The sequence below is a fragment of the Saccopteryx leptura genome, chromosome 2 (assembly GCF_036850995.1).
Source record: "Saccopteryx leptura isolate mSacLep1 chromosome 2, mSacLep1_pri_phased_curated, whole genome shotgun sequence".
In the NCBI taxonomy this organism is placed as follows: domain Eukaryota; kingdom Metazoa; phylum Chordata; class Mammalia; order Chiroptera; family Emballonuridae; genus Saccopteryx; species Saccopteryx leptura.
Genome location: NC_089504.1, coordinates 300,993,257 through 301,008,658, shown reverse-complemented (window position 1 = coordinate 301,008,658; position 15,402 = coordinate 300,993,257). Strand labels below are relative to the sequence as shown.

Here is a 15,402-nt window from a genome sequence, read left to right as displayed (position 1 = left end):
ACACGAACCCGGTGGACAGTCAAATAGTCTGCCATAGTTCATCCCTGTAAGCAAGCATAACAACAATTGTGTTACCCTTCCTCCCACACATAGAACACGTTTGTTTCAACTCAAGGGGAACAACCCAAAGTCTCACCCGATCTTTACATCCAGTCCGAAGTCCAATGTCTCCCGCAGGTCCAGCTGTGGTTCTTTGCAGCCCCATGACTTATGCAGTGAAGTTTAGTTTAACTGCCCACTGCTCTGCCTCTCCCCCAGCCCCCCGCTGCTCGCACAAATCCAGTACAGGGCAGGGAAGCAAGGGCAGGAGAGTGACAATTAACTTCTCCATTTAAATAACAGTAAACTGGGGAAAGCAAAGCATTAACTGTCCAATGACAGCAGTGAAATCTTGTCATGGGAGGCACTGTAAAGACCCCTGCCCTGATTATGTTCAAGGTCTCAATTAGATCCTTTTTATGCATCTGAAAAGAATTCCTTCGTCCCTTCTTCTCCCTGGTAACCTCTAGGCTACCTGCATGGAGAAGTGCTCCCTTGACCTATCCTCCTCCCTGGCTAAATCATGTAAGGGAGTGTGACCACGGTCTGCGGTCACACTAGCCATTGGTTACTAGCCATTTTTAAGGCCAAGTTCAAAGTTTATTTGCCAGTATACATAGTTCTTTTGCCACAAAGCATTTAGGAACAGTGAAGTAATAGATCTGTGATATATAGAAGTAATTCGTATCTGTGAGCCCCCATTTGTTACTTGTGTTAGTGTTTATCAGTCAGAATCTGTCCAGAAAAGCAGAGACAATTCCAAGTCTTTTAAATGGAGGAAATTTAACACAGGAATTAGCTTCACAGGTGACAGAACAGAAGCCAAACACATGATGGTGAAATCAGAAAATCACCGCATACCCTTGGGATAGAAGAGCAATAGGAAGGAGTGATATTACCAGATAATATCTGAGCTCTGAGCTCTGATGAGAAGAGTCTGTGAGCTCTTTGAGGTATCAGAGCCATTTATATATTTTCTTCTTTGCCTGTACCCACATAGTGAGCACTCGAATGTTCATTTGCTTGAACAGAGATAAGCAGTAAATCCTTCCACCAACTTCATTTACAAGTACCCATCAGAGAACTGAAATGTGGCAGAACGGATGGCGTTCAATCCTGGGGTAATCCTGAATTTGTGGATCATCTGCAGTTAGTTATTTTGGGACCTTACTTAATTAACCCATCATTCCCTTTGGACAATGAAAAAATTGTCAGAAGTTTTAATTTAAGTACTCCCTCCCTGTAAAAGACTTTTAGAGTTTGGAACAAAACCAACTTTGCATAAACATAGAAGGGAGCATTACAAAGGAATCGAGTCTGTAGGTGGCTCATGCCAAAATAACTTTTTTTTTTAAACAGTGGTTCAGGGAGAAAGAGAAAAAGCTTTCCAGAATTGTTGAAAGTGGCAACTATAGCTACATATATAAACATATATGTGTGTGTGTGTATTGTTTTTTATTCTAATTTGGAATCACCTTCTAAGTTGATAATGCCATTCTTTTATCTACTGTTTTGAGCAAAAAATTATCAACTTATTTTCATTTACTGTTATTTAAGAAGAAAACTGTAAACTATTCCAGTAGATAGTTTAGCAGTCAAAAAGAACTTATTCTAGAATAATTTTTGAACACAAATGCTATTTAATCTGCTCTTGGATGTGCCTTTCTATGCTTCAGTGTACAGATCCGCCAGATTCCATTTGGCTGTGACTTTTAGAACGGGCTTGAGAAAAATCTCAAAATAGTAGGTACATTAACAACTTGGAAGTTGAGAATAGTTTGAGGAGCTTTTTTTGACTATGTTGCCTTTCCTAGAGAGAAAAAGAGCTTTGGTTGAAGATTTCTCAAGGAATATTTCTACTTATATATGGAAACGAAGAATCCATTTTTTGGCAGAGCATGTCAAATTCAGTTGTCATATTGTGCTTTAAAACCACTTTAAGGCCCTGGCTAGTTGGCTCAGCAGTAGAGCGTTGGCCTGGCATGTAGAAGTCACAGGTTCATTCCCTGGTCAGAGCACACAGGAGAAATGCCCATCTGCTTCTCCACTCTTCTCCCTCTCCTTTCTCTCTGGCTCTTTCTTCCCCTCTTGCAGCCAAGGCTCCACTGGAGCAAAGTTGGCCCGGGCACTGAGGACGGCTCCATGGCCTCCACCTCAGGTGCTAGAATGGCTCCGATTGCAGCAGAGCAACACCCCCGATGAGCAGAGCATCACCCCCTGCTGGGCATGCCAGGTGGATCCTGGTCGGGCTCATGCAGGAGTCTGACTGCCTCCCTCCTTCTAACTTCAGAAAAAAACAAAATCAAACAAAAAACATATTAGGGTACCTGAGTATGTTGTAATTCTCCATTTGCACGGGAATTTCAGGTTGGTTTACTTTTCACATTGGTTTAAAATAAGAATTATTTAAAATACAATGCACTTCATTGCTTATCTTTATCTTGTCCTTTGGAATATAGTGTCCCCATTTTAAAATAGCCAGTAAGGCTTGGAGACTGGATATGTCTACATGGTGTCATGATTGACTGCAAAGGGAGAAACACACTGTTTAATCTATTTGGCACCTAGCAGGTTTTCTTTTCTGTGTTGGTTTTTTTGTGGAGCTCTGTAGTGTTGTGAAATAATCGCTTGGTAATTTGGCAATTTTATTAAAAATAATTACTTTGTTTCAGTCACTAAAACATCATCATGATAGTTTTGAAAACATGAAGTCAAGGAAGAATTCTTTGGTATTGATCGGGAGCAGAAAACGCATGCTAGAATCGGTCTTTTCCACCTCTAATTGAGTTGATGTTCTTTCACGCTGTTGTGCAGTGAAAATATTAAAACACGAGGTGTATTTTTGGCTGCTTAAAATAATTGGTTTTGCTTTTTAAGCAGGCTATCTGTAATTTCAAGGCTTATTTCTTTCTGAACTTCCTTGCCCTGAGGAATTTAGAATATTCTTGCAATTTTCAGTGTCTATTAAGGATTTTTCAACTGTCAATTCAACTGTAGTTGTTGTCCTATTAATTCATTATGAAATGACACAGGAAGGAAACTTGGTGATAATAATGAAAACAATAATTTGTCCAAAAAAAAAGGAAATAAGGCTGTATTGAAAACCCATCTGCTGTGGGTAGGAGTGGAACGGGATAGGCACATTTTTGGCATAATGTCTTCTTTTCCAACAGGAAAACATATGAAGATTTCTGGTCAGACCCTTAGATACTTTGTATTGTACACTTAAAATTTTTTCTTTCTTTTTTTTTTGTCTCCTCCAGGTGATATTATACCCAACTTCTAACAGCTCCAAGACAGCTGAGTTCCACCGAATGATAGTTCCAAAAAGTAGCCAGGATTCTGACTTAAAAATCAAACTGGCAGTGCGAATGGATAAGCCACCACATATGAAACATAGCGGGTGAGTGTGTACTTGAAGGTGTTTTCTGCTGACTGAAGTTTATTTCAGGATATCACTTTTGTCAATTTACTGAGAGCCTGTATACCAGCTTTCACTTAGAGTCCCCCCACAATGATATACATAGGCTAACTTAATTTTTTTAAACCTGTGGACAAGTTAATAGCTAAGTATATATGGTTATTTAGTGGATATAACTGTTTGCATGCTAACATAATACTGTTACTTGATTGCATTGGTATTAAATATCACTTATATGATTAAAAAAAAACAGTGACTTATAGAGATAATGCCTTAGTTTTCAAAATACAGTAATAGTTGAAACAAGCCTAGTATTCAGGTCCCCAGGAATAGTTAAACTCACAGAGAAGTACTAAATCTAAAAGGTTATAAGGAGGGAGGCTGTGCTGGTGGGTAAGCCGGAAGTATGGTTGTCTCCTGGGCATCGCCGTGGGCACAGTCGTCTCTGCCAGCATCCTTTTCCCCTGGCTGCTGGTGAGGCAATAGGTCTGGACTACTGAGTACAATAAAATGAATTTTTTAAAAACCCAGGGCTTCTGGCCGGTTGGCTCAGTGGTAGAGCGTCGGCCTGGCGTGCAGGGGACCCGGGTTCAATTCCCGGCCAGGGCACATAGGAGAAGCGCCCATTTGCTTCTCCACCCCCACCCCCTCCTTCCTCTCTGTCTCTCTCTTCCCCTCCCACAGCCAAGGCTCCATTGGAGCAAAGATGGCCCGGGCGCTGGGGATGGCTCCTAGGCCTCTGCCCCAGGCGCTAGAGCGACGCCCCGGAGGGGCAGAGCATCGCCCCCTGGTGGGCAGAGCGTTGCCCTTGGTGGGCGCGCCGGGTGGATCCCGGTCAGGCGCATGCGGGAGTCTGTCTGACTGTCTCTCCCCGTTTCCAGCTTCAGAAAAATACCAAAAAAAAAAACAAAAAAAAAAAAACCCAGGGCTTTCTCAGATGAACACTTCTAGACTCACTACATACAGCGTAGGGTGTTAGCCACCAGGAAAGAATGCAACCCTTTTTGTTACTATGGAGAGAAACAGTTGCTAGTGGCTTACCCTGAATTTAGCAACAGATACAGGAGTCAGAGAAAGTGCACTCTTCTTGCACAGGGAGGCCTGTCTGCTGGCTTGGGAGCCAAGTCACCCCCAGTGTGGCAAATTTAACTGATGAGTCAACAAGACCTGGGTTTGGTGGATGACCAGCAGGGTGAACAAACCTAGGCTCTGAGCAGGGGCAGTCCAAATGAATGCAGGGCGGGGTAAAAGTAGGGTACAGTTTCTGTATGGGAAATAATACAGAAATTAATAAATAACTGTGCAAGCATAAACTGTGTTTTGTGTACTCACAACTGTTAACATACTTTTGCTACACCCTGTACTCTACAATAGGGACAGGACCAGGGACGATGTCGCTTCCTTGGTCGGGGGGCAGCGTATGCAGAATCGGTCTCATTGAGGGGAACTGTGATTTAAGCAGCCCACATTATGGCAAAGGAAAGACTGACTCAGCTCCCAATGCAGTTGATATTCCTGGGATTTCACATTTAGAATTCTTTCTTTCGTTCATCCATCTACCTGCTCAGCATTGATTTATGCATCTGACGTGTGTTGAGCACTTCTTCTGTTGAAACCAGAGTAGACCTCAGTGAGATAGCATACCAGTCGCACAGAAACTGGTTGCTCAGGGATTTAAGCTTGTGCACAAATAATTGCAACACTGTGTCTTAAGTACTATGAGGGAGGAGTTTGGACTGGGAGAAATCACATGTGATTCCAGCTGGACTTAGCATTGACTGTCTCACAGGACAGCTGACTTCCGAGGTGACACCTGAAGTATTAATTCAGCAGGTGGGCAGTGGAGAGGAAAGCACTGCAGTCACATGACAGAGCTTGGACCTGGGCTGCGTTCTGAATGACAATGCTGACAAGTGTGGTACAAGTTTGGGACGAGGGAGTTTTATTGCTCTAAAGAGACTGGTAGAGACTGTTCTACCTTGAGCTGGACGTAAAGGAACGCAATAACCTAATATCTTTCAGGCACTGCAGGTATTCTCTCTCCTGGTTTTAACTTAGTTTCTTTATTTTAATGAATGGCCCAAAAAAGAATGGGAACTTATGTATTAGTGCCAGGATAGCCCTTACTTTACGCAGCACCGTGGTGAATGACCTCTGGAGCCATCAGTTCACCCCAGGACCCACGACTGCCCATGAAAACTGAGCACAGGGCGGGACCTGCAGCCTTTGGGCTCTCTGGAAAGAAAGCCCTGCTCTAATCCTTGGCAATTCTTGTTTTAGAAAGAATGGTCCAGGGAAGGAGGGGTAAGCCCGTCCCCTCCAAGACTTCATGTTTGTTTGTTGTTGCTTTTAAAATCACTCCCTTGCACAAAAAAAGGATTGGTTTATCTCACATCACCGTGCCCTTTGACTAACTCAGAACCCCCAGGATGACCCTGGGACTGACTGCTACCCAAGATGGAGGGGATTCCCCGGGAGAACATATCGTCGTCTCAGTTTTATCTATAAAGCTCAAGATCCCATTTTGGATTCAGATCAGAAATGACTGAGATCCCAGCTACATCAATCATGACCTGCCACTGCTAAAAGGTGCTCTCGGGAATTTCCAGACATTCAAGTGTGTCTGCAGTTTACGGAATGTAAAAAGAAGAATTCTAGAATTGAAAATATCCATAGCTGGCATGTGGTGGAGCATAATGAAGAATATTAATATATAATCGTTAATAACAGTCATTCATAAATTACTTCATGCCAGCATTGAACATAATGACAATCTATCAGAATTGACAGCTGTCAGCGTTGATGGGGCAGCAGTGTGTCTTTGGCAGGGATAGTCCAGGTGCTTCCCCACAAGTACCAGTTCCAGTTTCCCAGTGCCCGTGTGGTACGTTTTAAACGTTTCTAATATCACCCCTGTGTATAGTTACATATGGGAAAACACGATTTGACCTACATGATAACTATATTCATCTTTTTCTGATGTGCTTCATAAATGGATTTTACTGAACTTAATTACACATAAAAAGAGAAAGTCAACTAACCTTTTTTGCCCCAAGTGCTCTATCCTATGCCAAAGCAATAATTTAATAGGAGTCATGGTAGCTTAATAGCATTTTGCTTTTGGGCTGGATCGTGTCCTGTCAATAATTTATCATATAATGAATAATTAACAGATGAATAATGAATAATTGAAAAAGAGACAAGTCAAGTTAAAAAAAAAAAGGTTAATATGTTTTAAAAATATTTCAAACTCCCCCTGCAGATAGAGTTGTCACGTAGATTAAGCAGTAAATTGGAGGGTTATGGGTTTTAATCTTCAGAGCATGGAGGGTTATGGGTTTTAATCTTCAGAGCATTTTCAGAAGTAGACTTGGAAATCCTTTTGGACTTTAATCAGAAAACCTGTTTTCTGTTTTAATAATGTGGGCAACATGTATGTCTTTCTTATGTGAACTATTTTAATACATAGTCTTTGTTTTATTCATTTATCACATTAGGTAGCCCTTGTCCCTATATAAATGTTTTTATCCATGTTATCTGTATTTTCATGTGTTCTCAACTAGACTTGAGTTTCTTAGATCTATTTGAGCCCCGGTGCCTCCCACAGCTGTAGACATGAGTGATGATGGTGAAAATGGTAATACCATGCTCTTTAGAGTTTTCAGGGCAAAGCAGTAAGAATGTGAATAAGCTATATATGTAAGTTGATACTGAAAGGGTTTTAAACATAGGTTGCAGGGGATAGTTTCATTTAAATGAGAAAATACCTAACATAAATGAAAGAAATAGTGTTTGGGTCTCAACTGTTGTATTTTAAAATGACCAATTTTTGTGTTGTTTATTTTTGTGTTTTTGTTTTTTTGGGTTTTTTTACATGACCTTTTTTTTTTAAGCAGAAAGGAAAATATATCTGATTTAAAGTTCATGTTTCTGATAACTAATAAATCCGTGACTGTTTACATTAAAGTTTTTAAAAATAGAATTGACTACATACAAGTGAAAATAGATATTTACTTTGGCTAGAATAAACAATGATGATTTCATTTTTTTAAATAAGAAACTGGACATTACTAGAAGACATATTTAGTGAAAAATAAAACTGGGTCTATTTATTCTTTTGGAGTATGTCATATAAAGTAATTATATAAACTCATGCACATAAATTTGTTAAATGAATTAACAGCTAGATTTTTGAATGGCTAAAGAATTCCCTTGCAGCTTTTGAAGGCCCTTGCGTGCCTCTGGCCGCTGGATGTCAGACGCGTTCGTGAACCGATAGGCTGTCCTTGAGCGCAGCCTAGTGGCCGAGTAGCAGTATTAACTTAAATCTCAGCGGTGCTATCCCCGTTTTTGTTAAAGAACATTTTCCTAATACAAATGATATGTTCTCAACCAAAAGAAAGGCACAATAAAATGGAACTAAAAAAATAAACGACTGTATGACAACTGAATCTACAATTAAAAGGGAGAGAGAAGAAATGGAAATTGGCTGTCACAGTTATGTGGAGGCATTCAGACCAGGACCTATCCGAGGTTTGCAGCAACTGGTTATCTTAGAGTTAAAAATGAATGAAAGCGTTGTGAATATGTAACTGTAGAGATTTGTCACAGGTTAGAAATCGGTAAGATGAAATTGTAGTTATGTCAGTGTTATATATATATCTCAGATTTGGCTATTTCAACATTTATTTAATAGAAGTAGTGAAATACCTTGAAATTGTCATATAGAAGTCTTCATTTAATTTACATCATAAAGGTAGAAAGGGACGGAGCCACCTCTTGGAGCAGGTGAGGGACAGCAGTTTAGCTTCCAGCAAGAAGAACAGGGTAAGCGCCGAGCTGGCTGTGTTGTTGCTGTCCCCTGCTCTCCCACAGAGGGGACCAGCCAGGCATTCCAGCCTGTGTTGCCGTGCCCACGGACACTTTCATACACACACTTCAATCCAAACAAGGCATTTGATCATGAAACGAAAAGACCGCAGTCTAATACAGTTGTGTTGTTTTATTTCTGATTTAAGGTTTGTGATCTTCAACTAATTTAGGGGACAGCCAGATGAACAAGGGGGAAAAAAATCTTTGATATTTTTAAAGATGGCATTGGCTTGGAGGGTTGGGGCCTTTCCAAAGAGACAAGTCTGAAAGATGGGGGGGCAGGGGGATTAGAAGAAGGCAAGAAAGAGAGAGAGAGAAAGGACAAGTCTGGCCCCAGGAAAAATTGATTTCTCATTTTAAATCAACCTTTTAGAATGAATTTCCTCTGTGTCCTTCACTTTAATAACCGTGGATTGACCTCTGACCAAAACCTAGATGCAGCTCTGCTCGCATTCCCAACTTGAATTGACCTCATCTGGGCTTATCCTGACTTCGTAGAAATCTCACTTCTTGTTGCCTTGCCAGAACTTCCTGAAATATTTGCTAGATTCTTCATACATATTTGATATCTTTTCCAAATACAACTTTCAGAAAAGATGTCTTCTGTCTGTAGTACTTTATAAACATTGATATATATGTATACATACAAAGAAAGCATTAAAATAGTCACTGTAGAGCAATAAAAAGAGGAAGTCCTAAAGCCAAATTCTTCTTCCAAACGCCTTTATATGTAAGTCATTTTCTATATGCTAAGTTAAATCATTAAGAACTCTGTTTTTCATTTTAATTTGAGTACTTAGTTATGTGATAGTGATAGAAACATTTTCAAGCATATCTTTAATGATCACTAAACTAAATGTTTTAACTTAACATTCCTTTACACAACTTCTCTGATTACCCTTGTGATCAGTTAGTCTTTAATGTTAAGTTGAAATGTGGCTTTCTATCCAGCATCCTTTACTCTCAAGACTTTTCTCCAGGGAAACAACCTACATTATTTTCTTCTCTTACTGTTCATGTAGCAAATAACTACTTTCTTTTGTTCCCAGACAACCTTAAGATGTCACCTCTGAGCATCTTAAACAAAGACACTTCAGGCCAAAAACATTAAAGAAGGAATATGAGTTCCCTTTTTTTATTTTCTTTCAGAAACCACAGGCTGTAGTCATAGGTTCTCTTAATTAAAGTGGGGTACATTTTAAAAAATTATAGTGAAAACTATTTAGGAATGCTTTAACCTTTTATAACTAGCTTATGTATAGAATTATAGGGTAGTTCCATGTTAATAACAGATGCCTTATTATAAATGTTTTGTAGAATGTACTGATACAATGATGTGTTTTCTTCTTCTGCACACATCCAGAAGTGTTACAATATTAACACTGAGGTCATAAAGCAGCACAAATCTTGGGCTTGTTAAAGGCTCAAGTGTGGTAGGAGGTCAGGGACAGTTTGGACACTATTTAAAGATGTCTGTCCTTAGCTCATTCTTCATGCATGAGGCTGAACTGTGGGCAGACAGAGGCCGGTGCAGTGAGAGTCATGTTGAATAAGAGCCACGACACTTGTCTTTGGGCTCAGTTCTGTCACTGACTTGGGTAAGTCAGTGCGTCTCTCTTGGCCGTGGTTTCATCAGTTGCTAAAGGAGACATGAGAGGAGAAAATGTGACTGGCTCCTTAGCCCCCTGGAAATTTGTGGCTAAGCAAGTCATCCCCTTTCAACTCTCCAGGGAGCACACGCCCCCCTCCAGGGCGCATTCCCCTCCATCAGCAGCTCTGTGGGGGCAGGATGTAGGGAGAGGTGGGAGAAAGGGGGCGACCTGGAGAGGGATGCCAGATTCACAAGTTACTTGAATTTTCATTTTTTTCTTCTTAAGTATACTCAGGGAGAGAGAGAGAGAGAGAGAGAGAGAGAGAGAGACAGGAAGGGAGAGAAAAGGAGGAAAGAGATGAGAAGCATTAATGCATAGTTGCTTCACTTTAGTTGTTCATTGCTTGCTTCTTGTGTTCCTTGACGGGGGTGGGGGGTGGGGGGGCACTCAAGCCAAGCCAGTGACCACTTGCTCAAGTCAGTGATCTTGGACTCACTCCAGCAACCTTGACCTTCATATCAATTATCTCACATTCAAGCCAGTGGTCTTGGGGCTTCGAACCTGGGACCTCAGCGTTCTAAGTCGACCTTCTATCCACTGCACTACCACTGTTCAGACTTATTTGAATTTTCTCAAGGCAAGAAAAGAAGCAATGACTGAAACAACAGGCTTTCTATAAGATTAATTTGAAAAATACACAGTATAGAACTTATGTTCTGATAGTGCATATAGAAAAAAGATGCATAGTAAATTCAGAAAGGAAATACATATACTAAACATACTACATTGAATAATGCAACTATGGCTAAAATTTCCTAGTTTTCAGATTTTCTGCGATGTCATTATACTACTTTTATGCTGAAAGAATGCTGTTATTACATTAAAAAGTAAAAAAGCAAATAGCTTTTATTTTTTGACAGAGATAGAAAGTCAGAGAGAGGGACAGACAGGAGGGGAGAGAGATGATAAGCATCAATTCTTCATTGCGGCACCTTCGATGTTGATTACATATGTGCCTTGACCATGAGGCTACAGCAGACCGAGTGACCCCTTACTCAAGCCAGCGACCTCAGGGTTTTGAACCTGGGTCTTCTGCATCCCAGTCCAACACTATTTACTGCACCACTGCCTGGTCAGATTCATTCTTTATTTTAAAGTTAAAATTAAGATTTCTCTTAATGAACATAAGAGGAAATGGTCATGTTTCCGGACAGGATAGAAAAAGTTATATGATTTCAGTCATATTATTCTGTTTAAGGACCTGTTCATAAATGACATAAACAGGAAGCAAGGTACAGAGTGGTTAAGAGTACAGGCTTTGGAGTTAGGCAGACCGTGGTTCCAATTCTAGCCCTGTCATTTTTATGCAGGCTTGGTCAAGTTAACTTCTCACATATAGCCTCACTTTTCTCAACCCTTCTAAGTTGAAATGAGATATACTCATAAAGTATGTAGCTCAGTGCTTGTTACATAAGTGCTTGTTACATAGTAAGATCTCAACTAACTAGTCACATTTGTTATTAAAATAAACATTATTTCAAAAATCATAGTTCCATGAACTATTATAAAACCTGGTTTAGCCATATCATTTGATTTTAGTCAGAACAAAATGTTCAAAGCTAGATGGGATAATAGAAGTGTACAAATTTTCAGTAACTCCCCGAGAATATAAAAGTTATATCCCTCATTAGGGCCCTCTGCTTAGTTGTTGACTTTAGTTTACTTTTTTTTTTTTTTCTGAAGTTGGAAACGGGGAGGCAGACAAACTCCCACATGCGCCCTACCGGGATCCACCCGGCATGCCCACCAGGGGGCAATGCTCTGCCCATCTGGGGCATTGCTCTGTCTCAACCAGAGCCAGTCCAGCGCCTGAGGCAGAGGCCATGGAGCCATCCTCAGCGCCCGGGCCAACTTTGCTCCAATGGAGCCTTGGCTGCGGGAGGGGAAGAGAGAGACAGAGAGGAAGGAGAGGGGGAGGAGTGGAGAAGCAGATGGGCACTTCTCCTGTGTGCCCTGGCCGGGAATCGAACCCAGGACTCCTGCACACCAGGCTGACGCTCTACCACGGAGCCAACTGGCCAGGGCTTAGTTTACATTTTTATTTGACAGCTCTTATGTATTTATGTGTTGGTGGTGGCGTTTTGTTTCACTGTGTGTGCCTGTGTATATTTTGCTGCTAACTTTATTTTGTCTTCTCTACGTCCAAAGGGAGAAAATTGAAAATATTACATAAGAGCTCTCAACCGTGCCTGAGGAGCTGACTTGAATGATTTATCTGAGAGATAAAATAAGCTCAGGCTCTAAAAAAGAACACCTGGAGGTTATTTCATAGCAAGTGAGAAGGAGAAGCTAGGACTTCTCCCTTTATTTGAGCCCAGTGCAGTCTAACGTATTAAAAATAGCAAATGCTTTCAAAGCATATTTTAAATGACTGGTGGTACCTTTGTTATATTCAATGCAGTTGCTAGTTTTACTTTTAATTTTCTCACCTAAATTATTAGACAAATTTTACTTGCTCCTACATAGCTCTAAACAATCTATCAGATTTTGTTAGTATTCAGATTTATCCACCTTTTGCTAAGTTGTTGGTATCAATTTTACAAACCAAATACAGCAGTTTTAATTTAATCTCAGCTATTTTTCATGTGTTTTAAGTTATAGTTTCTACGGGCTTAGTTTAAGGTGGGATTGATATGCTTGCTCAATACTCACTAGCTCAAAGGCTGTTATTTTGTAGTTACCATAGCACCCAAGACATTCATGTAATTGAAAAATTAGTCTAATTATATATGTTAATGTTTTATAAAACTAAGTACTCGGAGAGCTTAGTGTCGTTGAGATGGGGGTTCTGAAGCTGCCACTTGGGTCTTCTTGGCTGGTTCCGAGTACAGGAGGGAGACAGCAGCTGATACTTGGAGAATGGTCATCACCCACCTCCATACCCCTCCTGTCTGTGGGGTCTCTGATCAAATGTCATCACTGCCCAGAGCCCCCCCACCCCACCCTCTGTGGCTTTTTTTTAAAAAACCTATTTCATTCTTTTCAAGCTTGAATGAGTATCTGATACAACATTTATTGACTATTACTTTCTGACTGTCTCACCAACTAAAATTTTGTCTCCATTAAATAGTGATGCGCTGTTGACTAGATTTCCAACGAAATCTGACTTCAATAAGAGAGGAACCTTGTCTTACTTTACTGCTGTTTTTAAACTCAGTTATTAAAAAATTGCCAACCATTTAGTAGAAGCTAAATAAACATTTGGTGAACGAATGACTAAGTGTTTTCTAAAGAACAAACAATGCCAAACTTATGCCACTGTCTTTTAATATTCAAAATAAGTACTGGATTGATTATTTGGATATAAACTTTATGTCATTAGCTAATCGGTAACACAGGAATGTAAGTTTGTTGGAGTAAGCTTCAAAACATTATTGTCCCCAAAGGAACTACAGTAAGTTTTATTATTCCAAAATGTTCTATATTACTAGAAACGTAAAGACTACTACGGAAAAAATGTATTCTTGTCTAAAACTTTAAATTCAAAGTTGTTACTCTCTTCAGTGAGACTGGCTCTTTTCATGGCTTTTGGCCTCACTTTGATGGAGAAAGTAAATTTCTAATATTCTCTGTTAGGTCAACATTTATATTTAGACCACTCTTGTCATAGGTGGTTGAACTGTAGAAGGACGTTTTACCAGTTTCCTGTGGGTAGGAGTATGCCGCAGGGTTCGTTTATAAGATTGATGTATTATGTAACCAATACTTATTAAAGGAAAAACAGAAACCTAGCTTGAGCTTTGCACATCCTGTCTCTGTGGAATCAAAAGTCCTTCCCTTCTCCTACAGTGATTCCTGATTTGTCATAGTCATTTATTTCAGCCATTTATTCTGTCAGTTCTATTTAGTGGACACTTTTACTCCATTTAGACAAGACACAGAAGAACGTAGCAAAAATATCCTCTCCAACAACTGACAAAGCAGAATGAAGAGAAGTTGAAAAGGGGCCAGCGCCTTGCCCATCTGTCCGAGAGACAGGGCGAGGCACAGGCAGAAATGGAAGGGACATTGAGGGCGTGAACAGAAGAATGGCTGCGTGCTCCCGGGTCTGTGGAAGTTCCCAAGGGCCAGAGCGGGGTTGTGGGTCATAGTGAGGAAGAACTGCAGCAGCCTGAAGATTCTGTAAGTTACAAAATAGCGTGTAGCTTGGCACAGCGAGGGGCAATAGGTGCAGAAGAATTTGATCAACATGTGTATATTGCAACCCAGCTGGCCTCACTGGAAAGCCTTGACGAGTGGGGGAGTGAGATAGCTTAGGGAGCCTGGCCCGTAGTGGCACAGTGGACAGAGCGTCATCCTGGATGCTCAGGCCACTGGTTCGAAACCCCGGGCTTGTCTGGTCAAGGCACAGATGAGAAGCAACTGATACGAGTTGATGCTTGCCGCTCCTCCCCACCCTTTCTCTCCCTCTTTCTCAAATCAATAAATAAAATCTTTAAAAAAAATAAGATAGCTTAGGGAAAATAGAGTGTTTGTGGTTAGAATAGTGTCTGGAAGGAACAATTAGATCTCTTCAGAAGTAGTTCCAATGGCTAACAATGTGGTATTCTGGCCTTCTTTTCATACATGATAACATACCGTCATAAGGACTCTTTTCCGGTCCTCTGATGATCATAGCTGGAGTTGAGCAGGATAAGGCGTTGGTGGCAGGTTGTGACATCGCAGCCACAGATCCATATCTAGACTGGATTTGAAATACCTGAGAATCACTGTGCGTTAACAATAATGGGGAAGGTAACGAATGAATTTTCGCTGGATGAGTGTGTGCTCTGATTATCAAAAGAATCACTGCCACAATGTTAACATTAAGTACCAATGTGGATGATGTGAAAAGAGACAGCCAAGGGTTTGCAGGTATTAAACTTATTCATCATTCATTTTGGAATCATTTTTTTCCTTAAGAATAGTGTATTGCTATTCCATTCAGAGAAGAAAATCACATCTTATTTTCATGATTTTTAAAAAAGAATTATATATAAATGTGAATAGGTATATTAATGCTTTTGCTTATTTCAGATATCAGTACTTCTGAAATTTAAAAAATGTTTTTCTTTGGACTATGGATTAGAAGGATATAGCAACGGATCATAGTTCACTTAGAGAGAAAATTGAGTATCAGCCATTTCCACGTTAGTGAAATTTGGTAGCCTTATCCTTTCTGCCAGTTGGATTGAATCTCAGGCTCATCTTTAATTACTCACTTTCTCCTCCCACAGTAGCTAATCCCTGTTTCTCTCCAGTGTTTCTCACAGATAAATCCCTTCCCATTCCTCTGCCAACTCTAATTCAGTCTCTGTCCTAGCAAACCAAAGCGAACTGAAACAGAATCCAAAGCTTGGTGTATTTGTTTTCCTGTGTTTACCTTCCCAAGCCATAAAAGGATTTAGGAACACTATTTATATTATATCTCTGTTAAAA

General features: G+C 40.3%; 1 protein-coding gene across 4 annotated transcripts in view; it reads left to right on the top strand.

Moving 5' to 3' along the window:
* CADPS2 (calcium dependent secretion activator 2) overlaps window positions 1-15,402 on the top strand; it is a 527,120-nt gene that overhangs the window by 271,825 nt on the left and 239,893 nt on the right. For all 4 annotated transcript variants that reach the window (XM_066362568.1, XM_066362567.1, XM_066362570.1 and 1 more), the window contains exon 8: window positions 3,303-3,442. In XM_066362568.1, coding sequence (XP_066218665.1) covers window positions 3,303-3,442 — 140 coding nt within the window. The remainder of the gene's footprint in view (window positions 1-3,302; window positions 3,443-15,402) is intronic.